Below are 25,947 nucleotides of genomic sequence, written 5' to 3'. Positions count from 1 at the left end.
TCTATGATCAGACTACCATCTCTTTTACTAGACTTCCTCTCAAGTTGAGTGCTAGCTTTGAATATTTCCACATTTGTTTTTTTTTCATTTTATTTTGGTACCAGGACTTTAAAAAAAAAATTGCTGAGACTTTTTAGGTATTGCTATATGCTTCGGATTTTTTAAAATCCTCCTGGCTCTGTTGCTTATTTGGTTTTCAGAACTGCCACTGTTTATAATGTCTTGCTGTTTTGTATTTTAATATTGATGACTATTGTTTTAATTTATTGTTTTAATAGCTGCCCAAAGAACCCTTTGGGACTGAAGTGTGGAATATTTATTTATGTAAGAGTTTTACTCTGCCATTTTAATGCCTATTAATAAATAAATTACCTAAGGGACGGATAAAGCCTATGGCCCTATTTATCATAATCATCACCACCATAATCAGTAATAATTATTATAATAATAACAATAACAACTAGAATTTATTTCCCAAAGAAAACCTAAAGTGGCTAATAGTATAAACCAATCAATATAAGCAAATAAATTATAAATACAAATTAATACAAATACATTTCCCCCTCTATATAATAAAGGTACTAGTTGGTGCAGCTGCCAACTGGTAGCATTGCTAACCCTGCAAACGACAGCATGACAGTTTGGAGGATGCGGGCCTGGGCAGGGGTTGAAGGAGGAGAGGAGTCATGGCAGGCAGCTGAGGAAGTGGAAGAAACAGCTGAGGGGGAGACCAAGAGGATGGAATGCAGCTGGGGGCAGGCATAAACCCTACCAAGCTCTCTATTTACCTCCAAGCTCTGTGATAAAGGTATTGCCCAACTGTGGATTTTAGTGTGTTTTTCTTTTCTTGTGGACCAACGTAGCTACCTTTGGCTTTTTATGTGCTTTTCTCATTGTGACTATGTCTGGATGCCAGGAGGAAAATTCCTGCACAATTATCGGAAATCGCTTTGAAAGATAAGAAATTATATCAGTAGAATGGGTGTGTAAAAAGCTAGCAATATCTGTCTCTGCAGCCTTATTGCATCATTTCTAGGCAATCTATTAATTTAGACACTTTGCATTTATCATCCTTCTCTACGCTGCATGTGCTTTTATATGATGGTAGACCTTTTACCATGTGTTTGAGAGTTTTGGACAGCTGGTGTTAATGGCATTATAACCAATCTTCAAATCTTACAGTGTATAATGGATCTATCTCAGCAGAGTAAGTGCCTGTAACTCTGTTTAAAAGATCTGTTATTGACTAGTTTCAAAATAAATGCATCTGCTTCAGCACAAAATTGGAGGCATCTCTGTTCTTGTTTCTAAGCATCATTTTGTGTAAATAAATTCAGAAATATGGAAGCCTTGTTGGTGTCATCTACAATCTTTTCATGTCAAATTTTCTAGTTTCTCCAGTACATTAACCTTAGTGTAATAGGGATTACTGTTATAAACAAGCCAGGAGTCACCTTGTCTGAGTCCAGAATCTTAAGCACATACGAAGAGTCTGCTGGATCAGGCCAGTGGCTCATCTAGTCCAGCGTCTTGTTCACCAGATGCCTGTGGGAAGCCAGCAAGCAGGACCTGAGTACAGGAGCACTCTACCCTCTTGTGGTTTCCAGCAAATGGTGTTCAGAAGCATACTGCCTCTGGCTATGGAGGCAGAGCACAGCCATCATGGCTGGTAGCTTTCAGTGTCACCATGTAGCCCAAGGACGTTTAGGTAATAAGGAGAGTTTCCTAGCCATGTGCAGAGTGCATTTCTCTCACCATTTGGATAACTTCAGCTAGCCTGTGCACATCAGGGATGAAGAGGAAGGGCTGCCAGGTCAAAAGCTATGCTTTCCAGGTAAAGCTATTAACTATTTATTTCTCATTATAAGATTTAAGGATTATTAAAAGAACTAGCAATAATTACCTGAAATAAATAATTACCTGAAAGGAATTCCCGGTGTCTGTCTTTTTTTAAAAAAAGTCTTAAATTTGGGTTGACTTTCGGGAAGGGTTGCTTTGCCTGTGCTGCCTCTGAGCGAGCTCTTGTCTCAGAAGAAGCTTTTTCAGCTCTAAAATCAGTCACAACGCTCTTTTTGACTGATAAAGATTTTCTCCCGGTCAGGGAGAAACTAGAGATCAACCCCAAAGCCTGTTTTTGTGGGGAGGACTGGATTTCATTTATTTATGAGAGAAAGTTCAAACTGCAATGCCGGACGGACTTTCATCAAGCTCTAGCTGATTACAGCGACACATTTATCTTTTCTTTAAAGAAAAACGAACTCTAACAGGCAGATAAGCATCCTTCTTTCTATCTTCTTTTTTCACTTGGCTTAAATTGGTGCAACAAAAAAGAGATTTGTCAATGAATCAGCTGTGAAGAACTTATAGGTGAGTTTTGGCTTTTCTCTTTCACTAACGAAATTAAGGAGGAAAGAAATCGAAAAAGCTTATCTTTGTTTTTATCGCAAAAAGCTGTCCTGGAGGTGCATTCTCAAGATATCAACGGAAGAGGGATTTCTATTTCGAGGAGGGGGGGAATTTTTTTTTTTTTGGTCTATTTCATTTTGACGAATCTGCTTGTTCACAACGCCACTAATTGTTTTGATGTTGGGAACTAAGTTTGTTTTGTATTCCTGAACACATAGAGATAAGGCAAGCTGTATTGTCTACACTGATACAAGCAAGCCTGAAATATTAACCCAATTGTGGCTGAAATAATTTTCATCTCTGTGGTTTTAAGAATGACAACCAGGAAAGTGAATGAGACCATGGAAGAAATTATGTTTCAGAAAATAATGGGTGAGATTGAGATAACGAAACAAACCCTGAGACAGGGTAGACAGGAGATGAAAATTGAACTTAACAAAATGACGCAGGAGCTTAAAGAAATAGTGGATTCTGTGAGAGAGGAGTTTGATGGGATAGGGAAGCTACAAGCCCTGGAGATTGGAACAAATGTGAAATTGGAAAAAGATTTGGATTTTATGGATGTTAGAAATAAAGTTGACTGTTTGGAATTCAACGTTGTCTCTGAAGAAATTAATGAAGATTTTGGTGGTAAAGTTATCAATCTCTTGGATAATTTTCTGGACTGGAATGATGTGATGGAGTTTGACATAGAAAAAATCTATGGAGTTGGCTACAGATATGTGATAGTGGAGAAACTCTTAAGAGATGAGCCAGTGCATTTTGTAAAAAAGAAGAACAGAGATATGACTTTGCAGCAATACTTCAGCAACATATTCAGAATTCTTGACTGGAATGATGTGATGGGGCTTGACATGGAAAACAATTATGGAATTAACTACAAATATGTGACAGAGCAGAGATGCACCCAGAGCAGAGATGTGACTTTACAACAATATTTCAACAACATATTCAGAATTGATGGCAAAGACATATTTGTGATGGGGGAAATTCCCATCAGACTCTTGTTATATGACTATGGCTACGACAGCAAGATCATCATGGGATACTGATAATGGATGAATGGATACTGAAACCACTGGATTTAACAGGACTATTGAAGATGGAAGATGGAATTAATATTGATAATGGAAGAATGGTTATGGAAATTATTGGACTTAACATATTTGATGAGATGGATTAATTGATATGTTTACTTGGACTATGGCTATGACAACAAGATTATTATGGGATATTGATAACGGAAGCATGGCTACTGAAATTACTGGACTTAACAGGATTATTGAAGATGGAAGATGGAGTTAATATAGATAATGGAAGAATGGCTATTGAAATTATTGGGCCTAACAGATTTGAATTAGATGGATTAAGCGACATGTTTATTTGGAGAAAAATTGAAAGATATATCTTTCAAGGAATTGAAACCTCTCTTTGACTTTTTGTGGAAAGAATAAAATAATGTTTATGAGATTTGATGATTAATTAAGATAACTACTGGAGGAAAGTGATTTTATAATATAACTTTAGAGATAGGATTGTTATATATTCTAGACCTATAACTGATCTGCGACAAATCGGAAGTCGATATTTTATTTTATTGTTTAATTGTTTTTGTTTTGTTTTGTTTTTTTGTCTTTGAAAATTTGAATAAAAATTAATGATAAAAAAGTCTTATATTTGTTATAAAACACCTTTTCATTATGTGCTTATTGCATCAACATTTTAATAGTTTTTTAAAAATGGGTAAAAATGCAAAAATTGAAAGACTGGTTTTAAAAAATACATGGCTAAAATGGTGCTGACTGGAAATGTAATATCAATACTCCTCCTCAGAGGCATGCAGGCGGGCGGACAAGACTGGGAGCAGCATCGGCGGGGCAAGGGAGGCGTTCCGGCGTTCCCAGGCCTGCTTCTCCAGCTGGGTGCCCCTCCAGCACACGCCCTCCCAGGGGCATCGATGGAGGTGGCTGGCCTCATGCGCACACGTGCTCTGCACAAGATTTAGGGGCTTGCCAAGGGACCCCCGGCACCTGGTCTGGTGTGCTCCAAAAGCAGGCGCCTGGATGTGCCTGGACGGGCCTTCCACCATCAGCCTGGAGCATGTGGTGAGTGTGTGTGTGCGCTAGACCAGCCACCCCTGTCCATGCCCCTGGGAGGGCGCACACCGGGGGTCCACACACCCCCGCACTCCCGTTAGTGATGCCGCTGAGCAACAGGTATGATTTCAACTTTGCACAGGAGGCTATATTCCAGCCATGCAAAAGTCAGCAGTTTCAACATCCTTCATCCAAGCAAGCAAGAGGCATTAGGACAGCCCAAGGACACATTCCAGCCAGGCAAAAGCACTTGGGAAGGGGAGAAACTGGGCCAGTGAAGAATGTTGCCTGGGCACAGTTTAGGGTTGCCAGGTCAGAAGCATCCCAAAACCTGAGATTTTAGGGGCGGGCCCAAGTGATGTCATGGGGTGGGCCCGAGTGATGTCACGGGGCGGGCCCGAGTGATGTCATTAAGCATGATACATTAAGTATCAATCACAGTTGCTTGCAGCGTACAATTAAAAAAAAATCTGACTGGAAATTAAGCTAGACATCGTAGCTAAAAGATGGAGCCTGGGTAGGGAACATTTAATCTAGCCTACTTGCTTTTGGCAAGAAGGGTTTAAGTGCCTTCAGGCCAGGCCAGTCACCAGAAGGTCACTATAGGAAGAAAGGAGCCTAGTGTTGTGGAGATATTAGATGGGAGCATGCGGGAGTAAAGATGGATGCCCCTGAAGGCTGCAATTCTAAACACACGTACTAAGGGACTAAGCCCCCATAGAACTCAACAGGACTTACTTCTGAATAGATATAGTTTGGATTGTGCTGTTGGTAAAGCTTGACTAGGGATCATCTGCAAAAACATCCATATCCAAGCAGGGTTGGCAACCCCCTGCCTGGAATGCCCTGCCCTTATCTTTTAATGTGGCTGCTCCAAACTTCTTTACAGATTTGACCCTTCACTTCAGAAAGAGGTCTGAGAAATGAGCAAGAGTAAGAAGATTCTCTACCCTTTCTGTCTGCATAGATGCCCTCATCCTTGCCCTGCACCCAGCAGAAGCTCTGGTCCAGGCGGGATGCAGTGGCATCTCATAGAGGAAACCCTCCCTTTCATGGGGTGTATGATTTGTCCTGGCCCACAGCAGATTTTGCGGTGGGCACCCCCAATTACTTATTTTTCCTGTATGTCTTTTTCTGCTTTGATTTTGTATAGATGCCCTCTTCTGTGCCCTGCACCCAGCAGAAGCTCTGGGCCAGGCAGGACACAGTGGCATCTCATAGAGAATACCCTCCCCTTTCCTGGGGTATATGATTTGTGCTGTCCCAGAGCAGATTTCGGGGTGGGCACCCCCAGTTACTTATTTTTTTTTCTATGTGTTTTTGTCCATTTTGATTTTGCATTGATGCACCCGTGCGTGCCTGGTGCCCAGCAGAAGCTCTGGGCCAGACGGGATGCACTGGCATCTTGTAAAGGACACCCTCCCCTTTCCTGGGGTATATGATTTGTCCTGTCCCAGAGCAGAGTTTGGGGTGGGCACCCCCAGTTACTTATTTTTTATGATTTTATGACATCATTATGTATTTATGATAATATCAGAAGCCTGATGATTTTGATTGCATAAATGTATTGTTATTCTTGACGGGGAGAGTCCCCCAATCACAGTGATATATCATACAGGGTACCCCAACATATATTTTGGGGTTCAGAGACATGTTAAGTTTGGTTTCAAGTTCCTGTAGTTGTCAACTCTTCTTTTTTAGTGTGTTGAACTTTCAAGCAAATAAGGAACTGGGAACTAGGAACCAACTTCAGCGTCGTATCAGTTAAATAGATTAAACAGTCACGGGGGGGAGGCTGTTTTGGTGTATATCTCAGGAACCAGACCACCTAGAAACTTAATTTTTTTTAAAAATTGAAGCTGAGAGTTTGGAGATTAAGGGGTGCTAGCCGGAGAGCCAGAGGGGCCCCCCAAAAGCCAGAGATTCCAGCCAAAAACCGGAGACCTGGTAACTCTAGCAGAGTTCCAAGGGCCAGAGAGGGATGCCTGCAGGGCTGCATTCAACATGGGGCCCTCCTACTCCTGCTCTAAGGCTTGCCGAGATGACTATTATACAGTACAACACATTGCCTCCTCCCTTTCTTTCCACCATTGGATTGAAAGCCTTCTGTGGGCAGATGAAGCCTTGCCATTCAGAAATGTCTACATTTGGATCAAACCCACTGTGATTTGAAGTGTGATCTGTCATCATGGATGGACCCATTAGCCATTTCCCTTGACAGTAATGATGATACAGCTCTCCCCTGCTTATACCTGCAAAAGCTGAAAATGGAGTAGGGACATGGTTTGAACGGGTTGTTTTCATATGAAAAGTGAATCTTTAGAACTTTTTTTAAAAATGGCTTCTTGGGTTTCCTAAATATTCAATCACCTTTTCTGGAGTAGTATGCTTTTCTAGAGAAAGAACATTTATAAAATCATGAAATTCCATACTCTGTTAAAAAAAAGAAACAGAAAAAGAAAAAAAAGGCCTCTGCAGGGTGGATAGAATGTCTGAATTTCAATATTCATTTATACTGCTTCTAGATTTTAGTGTTTTGTTTATACTATTACAACATGTGGACAGTACAATCTTAGGTATGGTTACCCAGAAATAAGTGCCACTGGGCTCAATGGAACTTATTCCGTAGTATGTGTGTTTAGGATTGAAGGCCCATACTGTCCCTTTGTAAAGATAGCTAGTGAATGACATGCCTAGCACATGGCCAGATTTAAAAATTAAATAAAATGGTGTTGTTGTCCTCACTTCCCCTTTTCAACAACATAACTTTTTTTAAATTACAGCTCCTTTACTTATGAATCATTTACCATCACTGCCTCCAAGGCTGGATACTGTTGACATGCAGTCTCCCAGAATACCAGGCAGAAAAAGAGGAAGGCCCCCGCTCCATTCAACTCCTATGAAAATGGCTGTTCATAACCTTTATTCGGCACCAGCTGGTTCTCTGCCAGTTGTGAAGATTCCAAAGAAGCGAGGGAGGAAACCTGGATATAAGGTATGTCATTGTTCCAGCTCATTTAGTGTTCATTTTTGGCTCTTCGTTTTGAACAGGGGGTGCTGGCCTGTGGGCCTCCATCTGTTGTTGGTCTCCATCTTCCATCAGCCCACAGCCAGCATGGTCAATGGTCAGGGATGCAGGGAGTTCCAATCCAACAACATCTGAAGGGCCTGGATATTTAGAACATATCCACATGGATACATGACTTGAACAAATTTATCTTTTGTCTGGCCTGCCAAAACTCTTGTTCCCAGCTTGCATAAGCCTGCTTCCTGTGGGCCAGTTGTTTCAGGGCAATATATGCTACAAATTCTGGCTGCACACATTGAAAGACAAATGAAAAAGGGGTGGAGGAAGACCCATGCTTATTCTGCTTGCTGCTGCTGTGTGGCTGGGGAACAGGAAGGGCACTAGTGCAGAATCTTTAGCAACCTGCTTAGGCTAGTGTCATCATTGCCTCATGCCAGTGCAGCCATCTAGAAGATTCTACGTACATACGGTATAGCAAACTAGTCCTCATGAATTGCCCTCCCCCAGCCCCTCTTCTTTGGTTGCTGTTCAGTCATGGTACCAAGAATTTCAGATGGTACATTCTTTTTGTTTTAGCTACAGCATCTCTGCAGGCCCTTGTATATTTTATTATTATTATTATTATTATTATTATTATTATTATTATTATTATTATTATTATTATTATTAATTACCTCCCCTTCACCAGTAGGCCCCAGAGTGGGTCACAATAATATAAAATACATTATTAAAAACAGGTTAAAACATGTTTAAACTGAACAGGAGGTCACATGTTCATCAATGGGAAATGAATATGGTTTAATATGTCCAAGAAAGCTCTGTCTCCTGATCCATGATTCTTGTTTATGAAAATAATTTCTTTTGAATCATGGCTAAAGTGATGGGGGGGAATTATTTGATACTAGTATCAAAACACACAAAGAACATATAAAAGCCACTTTTCTGTAACATAAAATACATTAACAATAGGCAAAATATTGTCCTTTGTAGAGCCAGTGTGGTGTAGTGGTTAAGGTGTTGGACTACGACCTGGGAGACCCGGGGTCGAATCCCCACACAGCCATGAAGCTCACTGGGTGACCTTGGGCCAGTCACAGCCTCTCAGCCTCATGAAAACCCCATTCATGAGGTCGCCATAAGTCGGAATCGACTTGAAGGCAATACACACACACACATGACACTAGGGTTACCAGGTCAGAAGCATCCCAAACCCTGAGGTTTCAGGGGCATGCCCTAGTGATGTCATGGAGGCATGCCCTAGTGATATCACAGGGGGCAGACCCTAGTGATGTCATTAAGCATGATACATTAAGCATCAACCACAGTTGCCTGGAGCATACCACTCAAACAATTTTTTTTTATTTCATTGAAAATTAAGATAGAAATTTTAGCTAATTGAGGGTGTTTCCAGGCCCAGCTGAAGTGATGGGATCATTCCTTATCTGCTTAGAGAGCCTGGGCAAGGTACATTTAATCTAGCCTACTTGCTTTTGGCAACAAGGGTTTAAGTGCCCTCAGGCCAGGCCAGTCACCAGAAGACTATTGTAGGAAGAAAGCCTAGTCTTATGGACATGTTAGATGGGAGCACTCAGGAGTAAAGATGGATGCCCCTGAAGGCTGCAATTCTAAACACACTTACTAAGGCACTAAGCCCCATGGAACTCAACAGGACTTACTTCTGAATAGAAATGGTGCTGCTGGTAAGACTTGACTTGGGATCCTCTGCAATGATATCGATATCAAAGTAGGTTTGGCAACCCCCTGCCTGAAATGCCCTGCCTGCCTTTTAATGTGGCTGCTCCAAACATCTTTACAGACTTGACCCTTCACTGCAGAGAGAGATTTGAGAAATGAGTAAAAGATTCTCTACTCTTTCCTGCCTACTCTGTGGGCTACTATAAACTCACTTTGACAGCAAACCCAGTTCCAGTGAATAATAATTGACAGAGAGAAAAGTCTACAGATATTTGGTCTACAGGCAGCAGCTTAGAAACAGCAGCAATTGCAGCCATACTTCCCAGTATGTGGATTCTCTTTAACCACTATTGGGCAAGAAACAAGCCATCATGCAAATAACAAGATGCATCATCAGTGGGTTTAAGGGGGTTGAACGGAGTGCATGGAACCACTGTTGTTGCTTCTATGGATGAAAGGGAGTGATGATTGTTTGGTATTTTAAAACGAAATAGATCCACACCATGCATTTAAAACATGCATTTGAAGTACAGGCGGGCGCTGCTTATACAGCAGGTTCTGTTCCGGACCCCCACCGTAAAGCAGAAATCGCTGTAAAGTGGAACCCCATTGAATATAATGGGGCGCGTCACGCGAAAATGATGTGAAAATGCCACAAAAGGGCAAAATCGGCTTTAAAAATGGGGAATCAAAGCCACCGCATTAGCGGAATGCCGGTAAGCGAAGTGCCGGTAAGCGGGGCCCTACTGTACATGAATCCCACCACAGAATCCTGGAAACTGTAGTTTGTTAAGGATGGTGGGAACTAAAACTGTGTGGAATACACAACACTTCCCAGGATTCTTTGGGGGAAGACATACACTTTAAATGCGAGTTGGATGTTCTTTAGATGTATTATGTGGATCTGCATTACTTCATAAACTTTGCCTGCATATAAATCATTTTAATTAAATTTTAAAATGGAAATAAGCTCTAATGTTTACTGGGTGACCATGGGCAATGCACCATCTCTCAGCCTAATCTGCCCCTCAGGGGAAAACAATAGAGAGGGACCATGACCACCCCAAGGAAGAAGGGCACACTTAAAATATAGAGGAAATAATAATTTGTAAACAATAATTTAGAACCATAGTGTGAAATCAGATACATATCAAGACATGCTATGAAGAACTATTTATATAAGCATAAATGTCAAAGATGTTTATTATTTACACAACCTGTAAAGATATTTATAGTGCAATCCTATGCATGTTTACTCAGAAGCAAGTCCCAATGTATTCAATGGGGCTTACTCAGAGAGGGAAGCATGCAGAGAACTGCAATTCCGTGATAAGGAACTTCACTCACCCAATCCAAAAATCAGAATCATGCCACATTAAGCTGTTTTGCAACTTTTTAATACTTGTTTTATGGCTATTGGATTTTAAATGGCTTCATTTCTTGTTGTGAGCTGCCTTGGTTTCCAACCCTACCTCAAAGGATTGTTGGAAATACTCCATATACACACACATTGGGGATATAAAAATACATACACCACATATAATAATTTATTGTCAAAACCAGCTGGCCATTGCAGAATTATTATTTTTTTAAGAAAAAGTATTAGTTTCCTTCCAAATAAAAACAGTGACACCTAAGTAAGTCCTACCTAACTGCTTTAAAATAAGGATCGGAGGGGGGGGGGAAATTACATCACAATCCTTTTCACTTAAAAGTCCCATTGATTTTCAGCACTTTCCTAACTAAGTCTACTCAAGCATAAGTCCTACTGAATTCAATGGGGTTAGCTCCCAGGTATGTTGAATTAGCACTGCAGCTTTACCCCCAGAAAAGCTTCATATTGGGAAGCTTTTCAAAACAGCTTATGAATAAGACAAATAAACTGCCCGCTTCAACAGTTCAGTAAAATTTAAACTTGTTTGACTCCTTAATTAGAAAAGTATAATAGTGCAGTATGTACACTTTTCAAAACTTCTGTTCAAAAATTATTTGAAAGATAGAATGTATAATATGCCATTTTGTGAGTAATTAAAAAAACCCTGCATGTACACTTTTATGCCTACTAAGATCCTACAATGTGATCTTCTGTTGTAGTGTAATCCTGTCCTTGTTTACTCAGAAACAAGTCCCAATCCTGTACAAAGTACTCTTTATGCTGCTGAAAGCTATATATTTACTGAATACCTGATGTGAGACAAACAGGAAAAGGAAACTTGTGGATTTAGCTAGTCAACAGATCTTGTAAATCACAACCCTGACTTCATTATTGGCTGAAAACCTGAAAGGGCAGAGATTAGAGCAGATATTAGAAGTTGCAGGGGGGGGAGCTGACATTTTGGTTTATATCTTTTGAACTCAGGCCACCTAGAAACTTAATTTTTGAAAAAATGAAAACTAAGACCCGGAGAGCACCCCTCAAATCCTGAGGCTCCGGGTGAAAACCGGAGACCTGGCAACCCTATCTGTAGGGGTTTAGCCATTCAGATTGGTCATCATAACCCAGTGACAAAGAGTTCTTTGTAAAAACAACTAGCGGGCTCCATTTTTCATTAATAAATTCTAATTTATTTGAAGATTTGAAGATTGCTATCCATTTTACAACATTAACTGTATCGCACCATTTCTTCACCCATTCTTATTTCACAAGCATCTCCTTACATTTCCAAAGACAAGCATAAGCCAGTCTAGCAACCACTAGAGCAGGAGCGGGCCAGATCTTTATTAGGTTTGGTTTCATGGATCAAATCTGTCATTTGGGCACTGCTAAACAGAAGGGGAAAACGTACTTTTAGCAGGGTTTTCAGTCAGGAAGTAGTTTGAACTGCTGAATTGACAAGCAGGGGATTAAATCCTGCTGTGTTGACTGCATGTGCCAGTTTCCCATAGATGATACCTGTCCTTCAGAGAGCTGTCAGCTGATTGACAGGTGGTTTTGAAAATGGCCTGACGGGCGAAATTGGAGCCCCAGCAGGCCAAGATTGGCCTGTGGGCTGGACATTCCCCTAAACTGCACTAGAACACCTAATGTTACTTCATGTTTCTTTCTGAAGGACTAAATTAAGTATAAAATCAGGAAGACAAACAAGAATCGTGAAAGATGATATTGCATCAACAAAATGATTTCATTGGTTGGTTTTAGATTACTGTTTTAATGCACTTGAATGGAAGGTGATCCTTATTTGTTTCAAAAATATTGTGAGCCACTTTGGCCACCAACAGGATGAAAAGATAGGCTAGAAGTTAGAAAACTAAAAAAAATGTGCACATTTGCTAAGTCGCTCAATTTGTGCAGGAATTTAGGCTGATGCAGAAACTTGATTTTAGTGTATACTACAGACCGCTCTGAAAACACCTGACAAGTTGGGTTACATCCAATGGTTGCCTTTCTATGCCAGAAGGAGACTTTCTGTCAATTGTAGGGGTCCTTTTATCAAAGTAAGTCTCCTTCCAAAAGAGAAAGGAAACTTATGGAACCAACCCATGTATCCTGTATTAGCTGCTGTTCCTCGTATTCTGCAGTACAAGAAACCTGGGCTATCACTGAATGCCTTCAAGTAATACTAGGTTTCCTGTGCTCATCTAACTGTAATAGGAGTTGGGATAAATCCTTGCAAGGTCATATTTCAACTCCTGCAGCAAAAAGAAAGTTTGAGGTATTTTACATAAATGTTTTAGTAAAACCTGACAAAGATGCATGTCCTTTTCTGCATGTGTGAGGCACTATATTTGCTGGCCAATATAGAAGAAGTGAAGCAAAAAAAGGGGGTGAGAGGCAGTAAATTGAAGATCATTCATTATTTATGGCATCTGGTTTAATGCAATCATTTCTGTCATCTAGTATGTAAGAATGGTGTGTTCAGAGGTGATGCCGTTTCTTGATGAATTAAGACCAAAAGTAAGACATCCTTTAGTAAGCAATGACTCCAGGTTCTGAGGTTGACATAATCAATCTGTAATGCTCAACATATCTGACTGTGCTTTTCATTAGCATTGGAAGATTTGTACACTGAAGCAACATTTCTGGAAGAAGCCCTTCTGTTGGATGCTAAAGCATACCGCTCTCAATCAAAATGCATTTGCTGCTAGAGTCAGAGAATACATTTTGTGATGGGTAGATCTTTTGATTTAATTAGCTCACAAATGGCATGGGTTCCTGCCACCGCAAAACTTTTATGTGCATTTGTAAAGGCTCCTGCACACACAAATGGCAGGCGACCAACTTCTTTATGGCAAATAGATGCAGGATTATTACACAACAGATGGATCAATTTGTGTCTGTATCTTACAAAAAATGAATTTACAATCTGGGTTACAATTTATTTTGATGGAATTTTGTGGTATATCCACTGATGCCAACAAAGGCATCTTTATTGTCCCCAATATAGAACTGACTTTTTCAGTTGTCATTAAACCTTCATGTTTGGGATAATCAGCCCTTTAGAGATAGATAAAGACAGACATGAGGTTTTAGTTTATCCAAGTTTTTTTTTACAGTGGCCTTCCAGATATGTCTAAGAACTACTCTAGTAGTTCTCTTGCCAACCTGGGCTTCTGCTGGGAGGAAGGGTGGGATATCAATCTATCAATCAATCAATCACCAATCAATCAATTAGATAGATAGATAGATAGATAATTGTGCACATCTAGACAACCTAGATTGCAGTTTAAAATGGTATTGCTTGATAGAAGAGAAATAAGCATGATGTCCCACAAGAGGCTGAAAGAACTGATCTTCATGGACTTCAGAGCCTATGGAGCCCACTGATGTCCATTACTAATCCACTCATGGAGTGGAGCCATGGCTCCAGCCCAGCATTTCAGTTATACTGCAATCTCTATTTACTGCATGTGGTTCAGCTGTTGGAAAGCATCTATGGAATGACATTTCTCATGCATTCCCTTCTCTAGTTGGCCAGGTAACTGATCTCCATGGAGACTGATTGATCGGAAAATTGATCTCCAAGGAAGCTCATGTAGATAAATCAGATACTGTTGGATCAATTTCCTTTGGAGGAGAAAACATAGGAGATAGTGGTGTCTTTATAACAATTTCACAAATGTATAGCTGGGCATATATTATGAGGATGCACCACATTTCCCCCCAAAACCACATCACTCCAACTCCTCCTACCAACCAAAATCATGGCTAGAAACACACTCACTATTCTGCCAGTTCCAGTGCATCTCTACTTCTCTCTTCTTAAAACAGGGGCACACGGCGCTGGTCGAACCCTGCCCCTTTTCACTGTATAACCTGGTGGGAGCAGCTTGAGCGTGTGTGGTTTTTTTAAAATTCAATTTCAAAGAGATTTCACAACTGATCAGCAGATCAACACATTCCCCCTTAGGTGTGGCTAATGGAAACACTTTGCTCTGGCAGCTAGTGTGTTCACAGCCAAAATGGAGAGAAGAATGTATCAAATTGCTCTGTTATCAGGCACCAAACAATTGACAGAGCAATCAAATGCACCAGGTTGAAGTAGCAGGACTGTCAGGATGCAGGATTGGGACCCTAGCACTTCAGAGGATGAGCAGGAGATCACTTTCTCAGAGCTGGGTGAAGAGGGGGAGGGAGAACTCTCAGAGATAGTGTTGCCCAGCGACCGCAGAGGCCTTGAAACTCCAGCAGATGGGCTCTTGGGGGATGGAGGGCTCTATTTGCAGCTGCGCCGTTGGACAGCCAGTGCTTATGTCGCTGGGGTCTCTTCAATCCAGCCCTGCCGTCAGTGCTGCCCTGCTTGTGGTCTTTGCCATCCATTCCCAGCTCTCCTCTTCGCTTTTCCCTCAGCCCTGCTTTCGCTCTGCCCCTCCCTCCCCACTTCCCGCCTTTAACTTCAAGATTACTTACCATGCCCATGAAAAAAATCAGAGAGCAGATGCCCTGTCCAGACAGCCACAATACAAAGGAGGTGAAATTGACAACCAACCCCAGTACGTGGTTCCGCCAGAGAAACTGGTGTTGGGATCATGTCAACCTTCTTGGGAAGAGGAGCTCAGAAAGGCACAAAAGGAGGATCCATGCACGCAACAGTACATTCAGGAGATGGAACAGAGCCAGGGACCAGAAGTAAACTTCCATTGGAAAGATGGGCTGTTGTGGCGTAACACCGCCAGATATGTGCCGAAGGGTGAGCTAAGACTCAGAATCCTGCGTCAATGTCATGACTCCGTCACAGCGGGACACTTTGGCATCTTTAAGACCATACAGAATGTAGCCAAGGACTTTTGGTGGCCTCAAATGCGCAGAGACATTGAGAACTACGTAAAATCCTGTGCTGTCTGTATGCGAGCAAAAACAGAGACGGGATTGTTGGAGCCCCTCCCTACTCCGAATGAACCCTGGAAAGATTTATCCATGGATTTTATAACTGATTTGCCGAGGTCCCAAGGAATGACGGCCATCCTAGTCATAGTGGATTCCCTCACAAAAATGGTGCATTTCCTCCCTTGCCCAGGGGCCTTAGAAGCTAAAGAAACAGCCAAGTTGTTCATAAAGGAAATTTACTGTTTACATGGGCTGCCAAACAGTTTAGTCTCAGATCGAGGAACCCAGTTCACAGCTAAGTTTTGGAGAGCAGTTTGGAAGCAGTTGCAGACGGAGTTAAAACTTTCTTCTGCTCATCATCCTCAGACGGACGGGCAGACGGAAAGGCTGAAAGGTATTCTGTTCCACAGAAAAGGGAAAGGTATTTACGTTGCTATGTTTCGTATCAACAAAATGACTGGGTTTCCTATTTGCATTTTGCAGAGTTTGCCTATAATAACTCCTTGCATACTAGCACTGGACAGACACCCTTCTTTGCTAATTATGGGTTCCATCCCAAGGCATTCCCTAGTAGTGCATCAAATGTGCTGGTGCCTGCAGCAGGAGAATTTCTGCAGGAATTACAGGCCGTGCAGCAGGTGCTTAAACAGCAATTAAACGAGGCCAAACTAGAGTACAAAAGAATTGCTGACCAACATCAAAGAGAGGGTGCCTCCCTCCAGCCAGGAGATGAGGTGTGGCTGTCCACCCGCTTCCTTCAGATGCCAGGCAAGTGTAGGAAGCTGCAAGACAGGAAACTTTCAAAGTGGAGGCACAAATCAATCCCGTGGCCTATAGACTGAAATTGCCTGCTACCTTCAAAATCCATCCCGTGTTTCATCGCTCTTTGTTAACGAAAGCAGCCCCTCCCAGCGAGTTACGGCCACTGGAAGTTCCGGGAGCACCCATTCTAGTAGGGACAGCCGGAGTTCGAAGTGGAACAGATTCTGGATTCCAGAAGGAGGCATAATCAATTACAGTACTTAATTCACTGGAAGGGTTATGGGCCAGCTGACAGATCTTGGGAAAATGAAAAGGATGTGCATGCCCCAGAATTAGTGGAAGAATTCCATAAACAGTTTCCCCATTGACCGAAACCGACAGGTGGGGGGAGGGCACAGCATGAGAGAGGGGATGGTGTCAGGATGCAGGATTGGGACCCTAGCACTTCAGAGGATGAGCAGGAGATCACTTTCTCAGAGCTGGGTGAAGAGGGGGAGGGAGAACTCTCAGAGATAGTGTTGCCCAGCGACCGCAGAGGCCTTGAAACTCCAGCAGACAAAGTTACAGACACTACTCAGGAATTTCCCACGCTTACCCCCCTCACTGAGCCAGAGCCGTTAGACCAAGAAGGAGGGGGGATTCCACTCCCTCCTCAGCCAGGGAAAAGTCAGCCTGATGGGCATGACGCTCACCCCCCCCTTTCTCCAATCCCAGAAACAGAATCTTCAGAAGAGGAGGGGGAGGCAGAACTTCCACCCTCACCATGAACCCGGAGAAGGGAAAAACAAGTCAGGGGGAGAGAGAGAAGGGGCGGGGAAGAAATTGTCCTAAGGCGGAGTGAGAGAATTCACGCCAGAAAGGCCCCTTAAAAAGTATAAGGGGTGGGTGGGAATTCCTTGTTCTGTCAACTCTCTTGCATGTCGCAGGACACGTGTATTGTGTTGCTTCATGAGGAGACGTAGTCTCTGTCTGGATATTACATTAATAAAAACTGAATTGCTTTCATCGACTGGTGTGATTCCTGAGTCCAGCCCTGGACACGACAAGGACAGATTGGAGTGGCAGATCGACCACCCCATCCAAAGCCCTGCTGGCTCACTCCAGGCTTTGGTGTATATGTGGAGTGAATTTTGTATCATTTTTTGTTGTGCCAACTTCAGGATGGCACAGTTCAGGGACCCAAATAGGCCCCCTCACCAGGAAATCAAGTGGCTTAGGATCCAGTGAATCCATGGCTGCTCTGCCCCCATCCTGTAACACCAGTTTTGGGGCCCTGTGTTAGCTATTGCTGGTGAGAACACAGCTGATAATAGCCTTGGATTTGCCATGTTTTCTGCAATGGTAGTGGGGAGCTCTGCAATGGTGGAAGCCTAGCAGGAGATTTAAAAGCTAGGTTGTACTCTAAAGACAGTCTGAACAAAAAGGTGCCCCCTAAGTGTGAGAAAACAGGTGAGGAGGGGAGAGGATGGAAGAAGATGGCTTGGGTTTCCACCAGCAAGGAACTCCATAGTCTTGGCACTGCCACTGAAAAGGACCTGTTTTTCCTACCCACACATTTGATGTCATGGGCGCCTGGGGCAGCAGAAAGCAGGAGTTTCTTGCTGTTTTTAAGGGCCAGGCAAGTTCTTATGGGAGTGGGCAGTTTCTGAGGCCCAAGCCATTGAGCATGCCAGCACTTTAAAATGGACTTCTAAACAAAGAGGCGGCCCATGCAGATGGAATAGAAATGGAGTAATCGGAGTCCCATCATACAAAGCAGAGAGAAAGAAGTAAGCAGTTCTGTGCCTCTGCAGTACAGAAAACAATGGCTGTTGCTACATCTTCCCACTGATGTTATTCCTGCTACTTACTACTAGCTAAAATTTATTTAGCAGTCACGGTGTATTAGGCACCCATACTTACTCATTTTGGCACCAGCCTTGTTACAAGAATTTGATCAAGATTCTCTCAGCCGACAACTATACATGTTTGCCTCTGTTTAGCTTAATAGATAACCGCTATAAATGTCTGTTTCTGTTTAGCTTCATGGCTTCCCTTTCTCTCTCTCTTTCTCCCCCCTTGTCTAAATCTTTTCTTAACTGAGTCTGAAGGACTGCATTGGCTTTGACAGCTTCTGCTATGTGTCATTTTCTTGCCCGCACCACATTGCTCTTTCACTTGATTGGAGCAAGTGCCTTGGGTACTGCACATAGTCTTTTGTGCTGTTGTCCTCTTCATAATATAAACATACCAAAAGTTAAATCCTATCAGCATTAGAAAAGCAAAAGGAGCCATTTCAAATGGTGTGATAAGTGTTCCAGCCAAACCTGAGGTCATTAACATGTGCTATGCTAACAAGGTTTGGTACAGGAAGGTCATCTTGACCACCATATTGGAGATCATAGTTCTTATAGGTCTCCCCTCCCTGATGTTGTTGGATTCCAACTCCCATCAGCCTCAGCCAGTATGGCCAGCGCTCAAGGTGATTATGGGAGTTGGAGTCCCACAACATCTTGAGGGGCACAGTTCCCCATCTCCAGCATAAAAGATTCCTCATGTTTATGAAGCCTTGTTTGTAACATCACACTCCCTGTACTGCTCCCACACAAACACCCATCATTTGGGCTGGTAGCTCTGTTTGATAGATTTACTCTTTCGGTTCCAGCAGAATAATTTTCCATTTAGAGTTGTGGCCAACTACCTTTAAGTTTGGAAGCTATTTGGGGCTACCCCAAAATAAGAGAGTGACTTCTACATACTAAGGAGATTCCCTGAATATACAACAGTATGCAGCTTTGTAAATTCACAAGAAAAGAGAAATAATAATACAAAAACATAATAATACCCAAATATGGGCTGACAGGGACCTGTGAACTTTGAATATGAGAGCATAGAGATAACAAAATTCTTCAGTCATCTCTCTGTCTGGAGAGGGAACTTCCTGGTTCATGTTGAACACCAAGAGAAACTCCTCTTTTTGTTCAACAGGAGCAGACACTGCTATCCAGTCACAGCTGTGTTAAAATCCTGGATTTATCTATTGTTTTCTATGGACAGCTCTCACACTGTGGCAGAGAAAAAGTAATTTGGCAGACTCTGTGAGTTTAGTCTGTGAGCAGTTGAGACATGGAATGTTAGAGTGTCAGCTGGGGAATGGAGGGCAGGTTGAAAGCAGTTGAGACACAGAGGCTTTAATCCTAAAATAAGTTAACTTTAGGAATTTTGTGGAAGGGGAGGTTCCCATTGTCTCCTTACTCCTGCAGCCACCTGTCCACCGCCCCCAAGAAGCCTCTCTGGAGGTAGGGGGCACTCCTGAACAAAGTGGGATGGTAGCAGGGAGCTACTGTTAGAGTTTCCTATCCCATCCTGGATGGAGCCCTAAACAAGATAATTCCTAGGGGGGGGGATCAATATTTTGTTGCAGGCTCTGCTTGTTTGTGCATGCACACGTGCACACACAGACATCCCTTGTGGTAGTGAATTCCATAGTTTAACTATGTGCTGTGTGAAGAAGCACTTCTTTTTGTCTGCCCTGGATCTTCCAATATTTGACTTCATTGGATGAATCTATTTTTGCCATTTCTCACACTTGTCATCTGGCTCAGAGGATCCTCAGAGCCCAAGACCCTTCGGCAATAGTTGAGGAGTCCTGATGAGTTGCTTATTCCTGAACATGGAAGTTCAGGACTCTTCTGATCACAGGGTTTGTTTGAATGCTTATAAAAGGATGCTGTTGTAATCCTTCACTTTCTATAAACTCCATCCTTTAATCCAAGGGAGTTAGCTCCATTCCTGCTATCAAGTAAAGTAAGTTCCAGGTTTTAATGTCTCCCTGCTTTTTTGTTGTTGTTATCCTGCAACAGGAGTTCTGATTACTGATTACTGAGTTCTGATTACTCTTTGAAGATGACTTTTTCTGTACAGATAAGTTTGTTGCTTGTGCCCCCTCTGAGCCAATATAGTCTTCTCCTGTCTGATATTCCTCTTTATGCACTACCGAAGAAGGGAGAACCTGCCCACCAGCTCACTGCCAACGGTGACTGTGAGCACCCATGCTTATTTCCAGTTGGTGCACAGATGGTGCAGCATAAATGCCAGTGGCTTCTGTCTCCTTATACCTGCATTCCAATATTTTGAGAGAGGAAACTCTATCCACTTTCTCTACATCATGTATAATTTTATACCCCTTTACCTAGCCTCCTCTAATTTGCCTTTCCCCCTCTAACCTAAGAAGCCCCAAATGTTGTAAACTTTCCTCAAAAAGGCACTGTCCTAGCCCCATCATCATTTTGGTTGCCCTTTTCTAAACCTTTTCCAACTCTACAATATCCTAACATAGAAGCAAAGTAGGAAAGAGAAAATTGGAGCACAGATATTACCTCTCCTGGAGGGAAATATGAAAAACTTTCATAATCAGATTATAGATGCTTACAGATTTTCTTAACTGCTAAACTACAGGGTTTGCTTGGAAGGTCTATACTGGGGAGCTAGTGGCAAGGAGAGCTCTCCAGTCCCTCAAACCTAGACATCTTGAGGCTTCTTCTGGATTTAGGCTTGGAAGGAGGAAGATTAGGCAGTGCGTACCCTTGGATCCCAAACTGGACCAAATGCAAAATAACAGCAAGGGAGAGAGGTAGTGAGGGAAAGGATAAGAGGTGAGCCGAGCTGACTGCAGTTGGATTAATCCATCCCTGGAGGGTTCTCATGAAGACTGAGCACTGAGGTTTGTGGGAAAATAATTCTTAAAGATTAGGGTACTACGGGAGTAGGGATGGGGGAGAATTTGATTCAGTTCATATTTAAAACCAAATCTGTCAAAACCATATTTTTCTGAAACAATATGAGAAATGAAACACAGTCATCCTTTAAAATTTGCACTTATCTGAATTTTGGAATGCAGTTCTCCAATGAATGTTTACAAAAATGCCTAGACTAGGGGAAAGTGTACATAAAAATGAATATATGAGTGAAAATAACATACAAAATGCATTATATTATCCACATAAAACAAATTCACTCACAGGCGTCTTCCAACCAACCTTATTTTGGAAGATAATCTTACTCAGTCACATGTAATCGCCAGTAGTATATGATGAGACATTGCTTGACAAAATGTGTTCATTAGTCAAAACTGCATGCAAAAATATGTTTGCATTAGGAGAAATTCATATTAAAATGCTGAAAATTTTTCATGAGGATGTTTTTTAAAAAATTAATAAATCACAAATTGCTGCATAACTGAATTTTAGATTAGAAAAATGAGAAATTGAGATAATTGAAATTGACAGATCCTTTCATCCCTGCTAGGAAGAGGAGTCTAACTAGAACAAAGGGAGAAAGATCTAGAAGGAGAGTAATCTAGATTAATTAGAGAAAATCCAAGTATACATAGCATTAGGATTCACTTTTCCCACCACTAGGAACGAGTGCAAAAGTCTGTGGAGTGCAAATAGAGTACCATGTGCAGTACCTGCTGGAGGACCCTAATATTATGCTATGCTAATGGTGCTTACATGATTGCCTGTGGTAATGCTTTTAGGCATGCTACTTCTTCTGTCACGACTCTGAGACGACCCACTTAGGAAATGTTTGGGATGACATCATTAAATTTGAGGTCAGACAGTAGAGAAAGGCATTTCCATGTTCCAGAGCTGGTACGAATACCTGGTGAGAGTACGTCACTGTGGATTAATGTACACAGAAACAGAAAATACCAATTGTAATTTTCTTGTCCTGTATGCCTAAGGTATTGCTTTGCAAACTTTCCTAGGCAGCATGGTGACTTCTGGAGTCAAGAGGCTAAAGTCATACTTAAAATTAAAAGTGGGGCTGAGTTACTCAGTTACAAGTTGCAATAGGATAAGTTCTTTTGGTTTTATCTAGTGATGTCAAGGACCAGAAAAAACCCAGAAAAATTAGGGGGGGGGAAACAACCCCACACATTCCCCCCCATTTTCCTGGTTTTTTTCCAGGCCTTCACATCTCCAGTTGTATCCAATGCAGCACTGAGTAAGCATACCATTGCAAGGATATCAGTGCAAGGATTTTCATTAGTGCAACAGGACTTTCACCTCTCTCTTCCCATCTCTCCTTCCCCCACGTGGCCCCTAAATCTGTTCTAGGAGTTCCCCCAGCCCTCTGGAGCAGATTTGGTAATGGCATGGGGCACACGGTGGGGGAAGAGAGGGGGAAAGTCCTGTTGTACTAGTGGAAATCCTTGTGTTGATGGGATGCTTACTCAAGTGCTATGTTGGATACAGCCTCAAGTATCCAGCATGTGATACATTTTCATGTGAATTTTTCCCAAAGGTAGCCTGTAGGTTGGTTTTTATGTCAGTTGACTGAGGGAGGAGGTATAACAAAGTAAAAATAGCTGTTTAATTATTTTTGCTTGATTTAAAAAAAAACGTATGAAAGGTAGGAAAGAGCATGCAAAAGCTGGTGCAAGAGCACATTACTTATATCCAGTGATCTCCATTTTCTCAGACAAAAGGGATCATTTCACTTATTGATTTATTGTCTTCGTCAAATCCAAATTAGGACTTGTAACATGCAATTTTCTCCTCCATTGCTTTTGATTGTCTTCTTGAAAAGTCTCTTTATACCAGACAGGTTTTTCCACAGCTCTGTATGCTCATCCCTTTATTACAGGAATATTTTTTTAATTACATTGGAAACAGAAATGCATAGGCTTCTCAAAATGCTCTGGAGCTGAAGAAATGATGAGATCTTAACCAGACAGAGCCTTTTATCTGCAGCCCTTACACTGGACCTGTGTTGTGTAAGGATGGAGGGGAAATTCAGTTCAGTTTGCATTGTAATACAAACTTACTCAATTTGCAATTCTCAAAAATATGAGACCCAAACAGCAGCTGTCCTTCAACATTAACATTTCTCCAAATTTTGCAATGCAGTTCTCCAGCCAAAACATTTTATAAAAATGCATATATTTTATTTTATGTATTTAAATGTTTATAAACTGCCCATTCACAGAAGATATAACAAGGGGACAGCATCAGTAAAAACAAACAATAAATATCAATAAAAATTGGTTGGTAAAAGATTCCACATTCCACAACCTATCTGAACAACACATTATTTTAAAAATGCCTGAAATAAAATAGGGGGGACTGCAGCTGAACTTCTATTGGCAAGGAGTTCCACAGAGCATGGCCTGCCCCCCTAAAGACTCGATCTCTTCTAATAGCCGACCGAACCTCAGGGGCACGGGGACCACCAAAAGTGCCGCATCAGAAGATTTCAATGAGGTGGAACATAAAGAGTTAGGGGAAAGTTTCAATAAATTTTCATTTCATTTTCATTCATTCATTCATTCATTCATTCAGGCAAACTTGCATGGAAAAATGTGTATCATAGAAATGTACACTAAAAAGCTGGCAAATTTTCATGAGGACTTTTTAAAACAAAATTTGCAAACTGATGCGAAAACGTGGAGATCAGAACCTCAGGCTGGAAAAATGAGAAACAGAGAAACTGAAAGAGACAGATCCATCCATCCCTAGTGTTGTGCTTCAGTGCAGGCCCCTAATATTACATTTCTTGCATCAGGACAAAATTAAGCCATGGTTTTTCTTGCAGGTGCATCCCTAGCTCCTTATGCAAAATAGAAACCCATCTTCCTTAACCAGCTAAAGTACTGGTCAAGGGATGAGATTGCAGGTAATAGTAATTTCAGCATGGAGACATAATGGTTCCCTCCACCCTATAAAATTGAAGTTAGTGTGAAGGGAGTATCATTGCTTTCACTTTCTTCCATAGTAATAGATTTTTCAGGTTTAGTGGATCAAAATTGTATGTGCACCATAGGAAGTGATCTCTCTCTCTCTCTAACTACTTTCAACTATCTAAAAATGGTTGTAAATAGTTGTCATTCACTCTATTTTCTATTTCTATTTTCTATTTAGTAGATGGTCTGTTTTTTCAGCCTAAATGTATGAAATTCACTAGACCAGACTTTCCTTCTTAATTTTTATTTATTTTTTTATTAATTATATCTTTACGTAGTATCAAAAACAAAATAAGGCATGTCAACATTTCCGATTAAACCTCTAACCTTCATTTACCCTTTACCTCCCCCCTCCCTCATACAGGATTGACTGATAAAAAAATCTGGTACAATCTCCAACATGATATTACATTCATTTTATGTATTTACTTCAACTTCCCTTCATGATTTTCTTTAAGTAAATAATAACAACATAATTACGCCATTACATGTTTACTTCTAATATCCAGCATAATTTTCTTTGGGTAAGTATTATGACGGTAGAGACCAGCCTTTCCCAACTTGGTGCCCTCCTGACATTTTGGACTACAACCCTTAGGTGGGAGTATATGCCCTATGTATAGGTGCTGCCAAATTCTCCCTTGATAAATTGCTAAACACATCTTATGTTTTCCTTGCCTATTGTTTACAAAGAACTGTATCTCATAGCTCTTACAGAAAAAGCAAGAGAGATTTAAACACATCCTTTTTTTAGTATTGATGTTGACACTTGCGAAGGTATATATAAGGAAATATATTTACAGGAACTTTCAGAAGGATATACAGCTTGTATATACTTACTTTAAGTGCACAAGCTTCAGCTAAGTGCCAGGAATGGCATTTGAAAATTGAGCATGTAGATTTCAGTCGATTTACTTTTAAAATGTACCTTTTCTTATTATCAGTTGTCATATTACTTTTTAATGGGTAATAAACAGGGGCATAAATTTTGTTGTCAAGCAGTGACAGGAAAGTGATGGGGAAAATGAGATGAAATACGGTGTTTAGTTTTCTGCTTAGGCACTTGACAGTAGCCCTGACTTTGTGTTTAGAAGTGCACTCAGTCCACCAGTTTGTTCAGCCACCCTTAAAGGATGGGACAGTCCTTCTTAGATTAGAAATGGCATTGCTCATGGTGGGAGGCACAATGTTATGGCAAAGGAGCGGTAAGAGCCCTACTACATTTACACTATGGGCACACTAGTTGCTTCAGATGGTTAGAATCATGGAATAGTAGAGTTGGAAGGGGTCTATAAGGCCACTGAGTCCAACCCCCTGCTCAATGCTGTGTTTTCTGGCTTTGTTTTGAAGTAATTGTGCCCTCGGCTGGACGTACCTCCCTTCCCCACTGCTGACTTCAGGTCTTTCAAAGTGTTGGGCCAGTCACTGTCTCTGCCTGATCCTACAGAAAAGCATTTCCATTGGCCACACCTGGAGGGGCAATGGGTTGATCTACCAATCAGCTGCAAAATCTGTCTGAAGCTGACTATTGCACTTGAGCTGAGCTGACCAGGTTTTAGAATAAAAAGGGGTGCAGTTTGACTAGCATCACGTGCCCCCATTTTCAGAAAAGAGAGGTTGAGATGCACTGGAACCAGCACAACAATGAATGTTTCTCTACCCTTAGTCTCTTTTCTTTCTGTGGAAACGGCTTCCTCCAGTCATCACTGTAGACAACCATCTTCCTTTTCTATTTGGGGGTTGGTGAGGCTGGTCTCTCCCCACTCCCACACCCCCATTTCCTGAGCCCACTTTTTTTCCCCCAATGGGATGTTCAGTGGGATGTATACGTTTGAGTGCTGACACTGGGGGCCAGTGGCCAGGGATGATGGGAAAGAGAGTGGCAGAGGGAAGGAATGACAAGAGGCAGCACTGCCAACAATCCAATATTTACAAAGGGTAAAGGAATAATTAAGAATAGGGCTGCCAG

The 25,947-nt window shown here is 41.7% G+C and overlaps 1 protein-coding gene across 2 annotated transcripts in view; it reads left to right on the top strand.

Annotated features, from left to right (window-relative positions):
- Positions 1-25,947, top strand: part of SCML4 (Scm polycomb group protein like 4) — a 141,882-nt gene that overhangs the window by 51,075 nt on the left and 64,860 nt on the right. For both annotated transcript variants that reach the window (XM_061626278.1, XM_061626277.1), the window contains exon 2: positions 7,286-7,497. In XM_061626278.1, the coding sequence (XP_061482262.1) occupies positions 7,297-7,497 (201 nt within the window). In that variant the 5' untranslated portion in view covers positions 7,286-7,296. The remainder of the gene's footprint in view (positions 1-7,285; positions 7,498-25,947) is intronic.

This window comes from Rhineura floridana, chromosome 4 (genome assembly GCF_030035675.1).
Source record: "Rhineura floridana isolate rRhiFlo1 chromosome 4, rRhiFlo1.hap2, whole genome shotgun sequence".
In the NCBI taxonomy this organism is placed as follows: domain Eukaryota; kingdom Metazoa; phylum Chordata; class Lepidosauria; order Squamata; family Rhineuridae; genus Rhineura; species Rhineura floridana.
The sequence above is the reverse complement of the archived record's forward strand: the minus strand, read 5'-3'. Positions and strand labels throughout refer to the sequence as shown.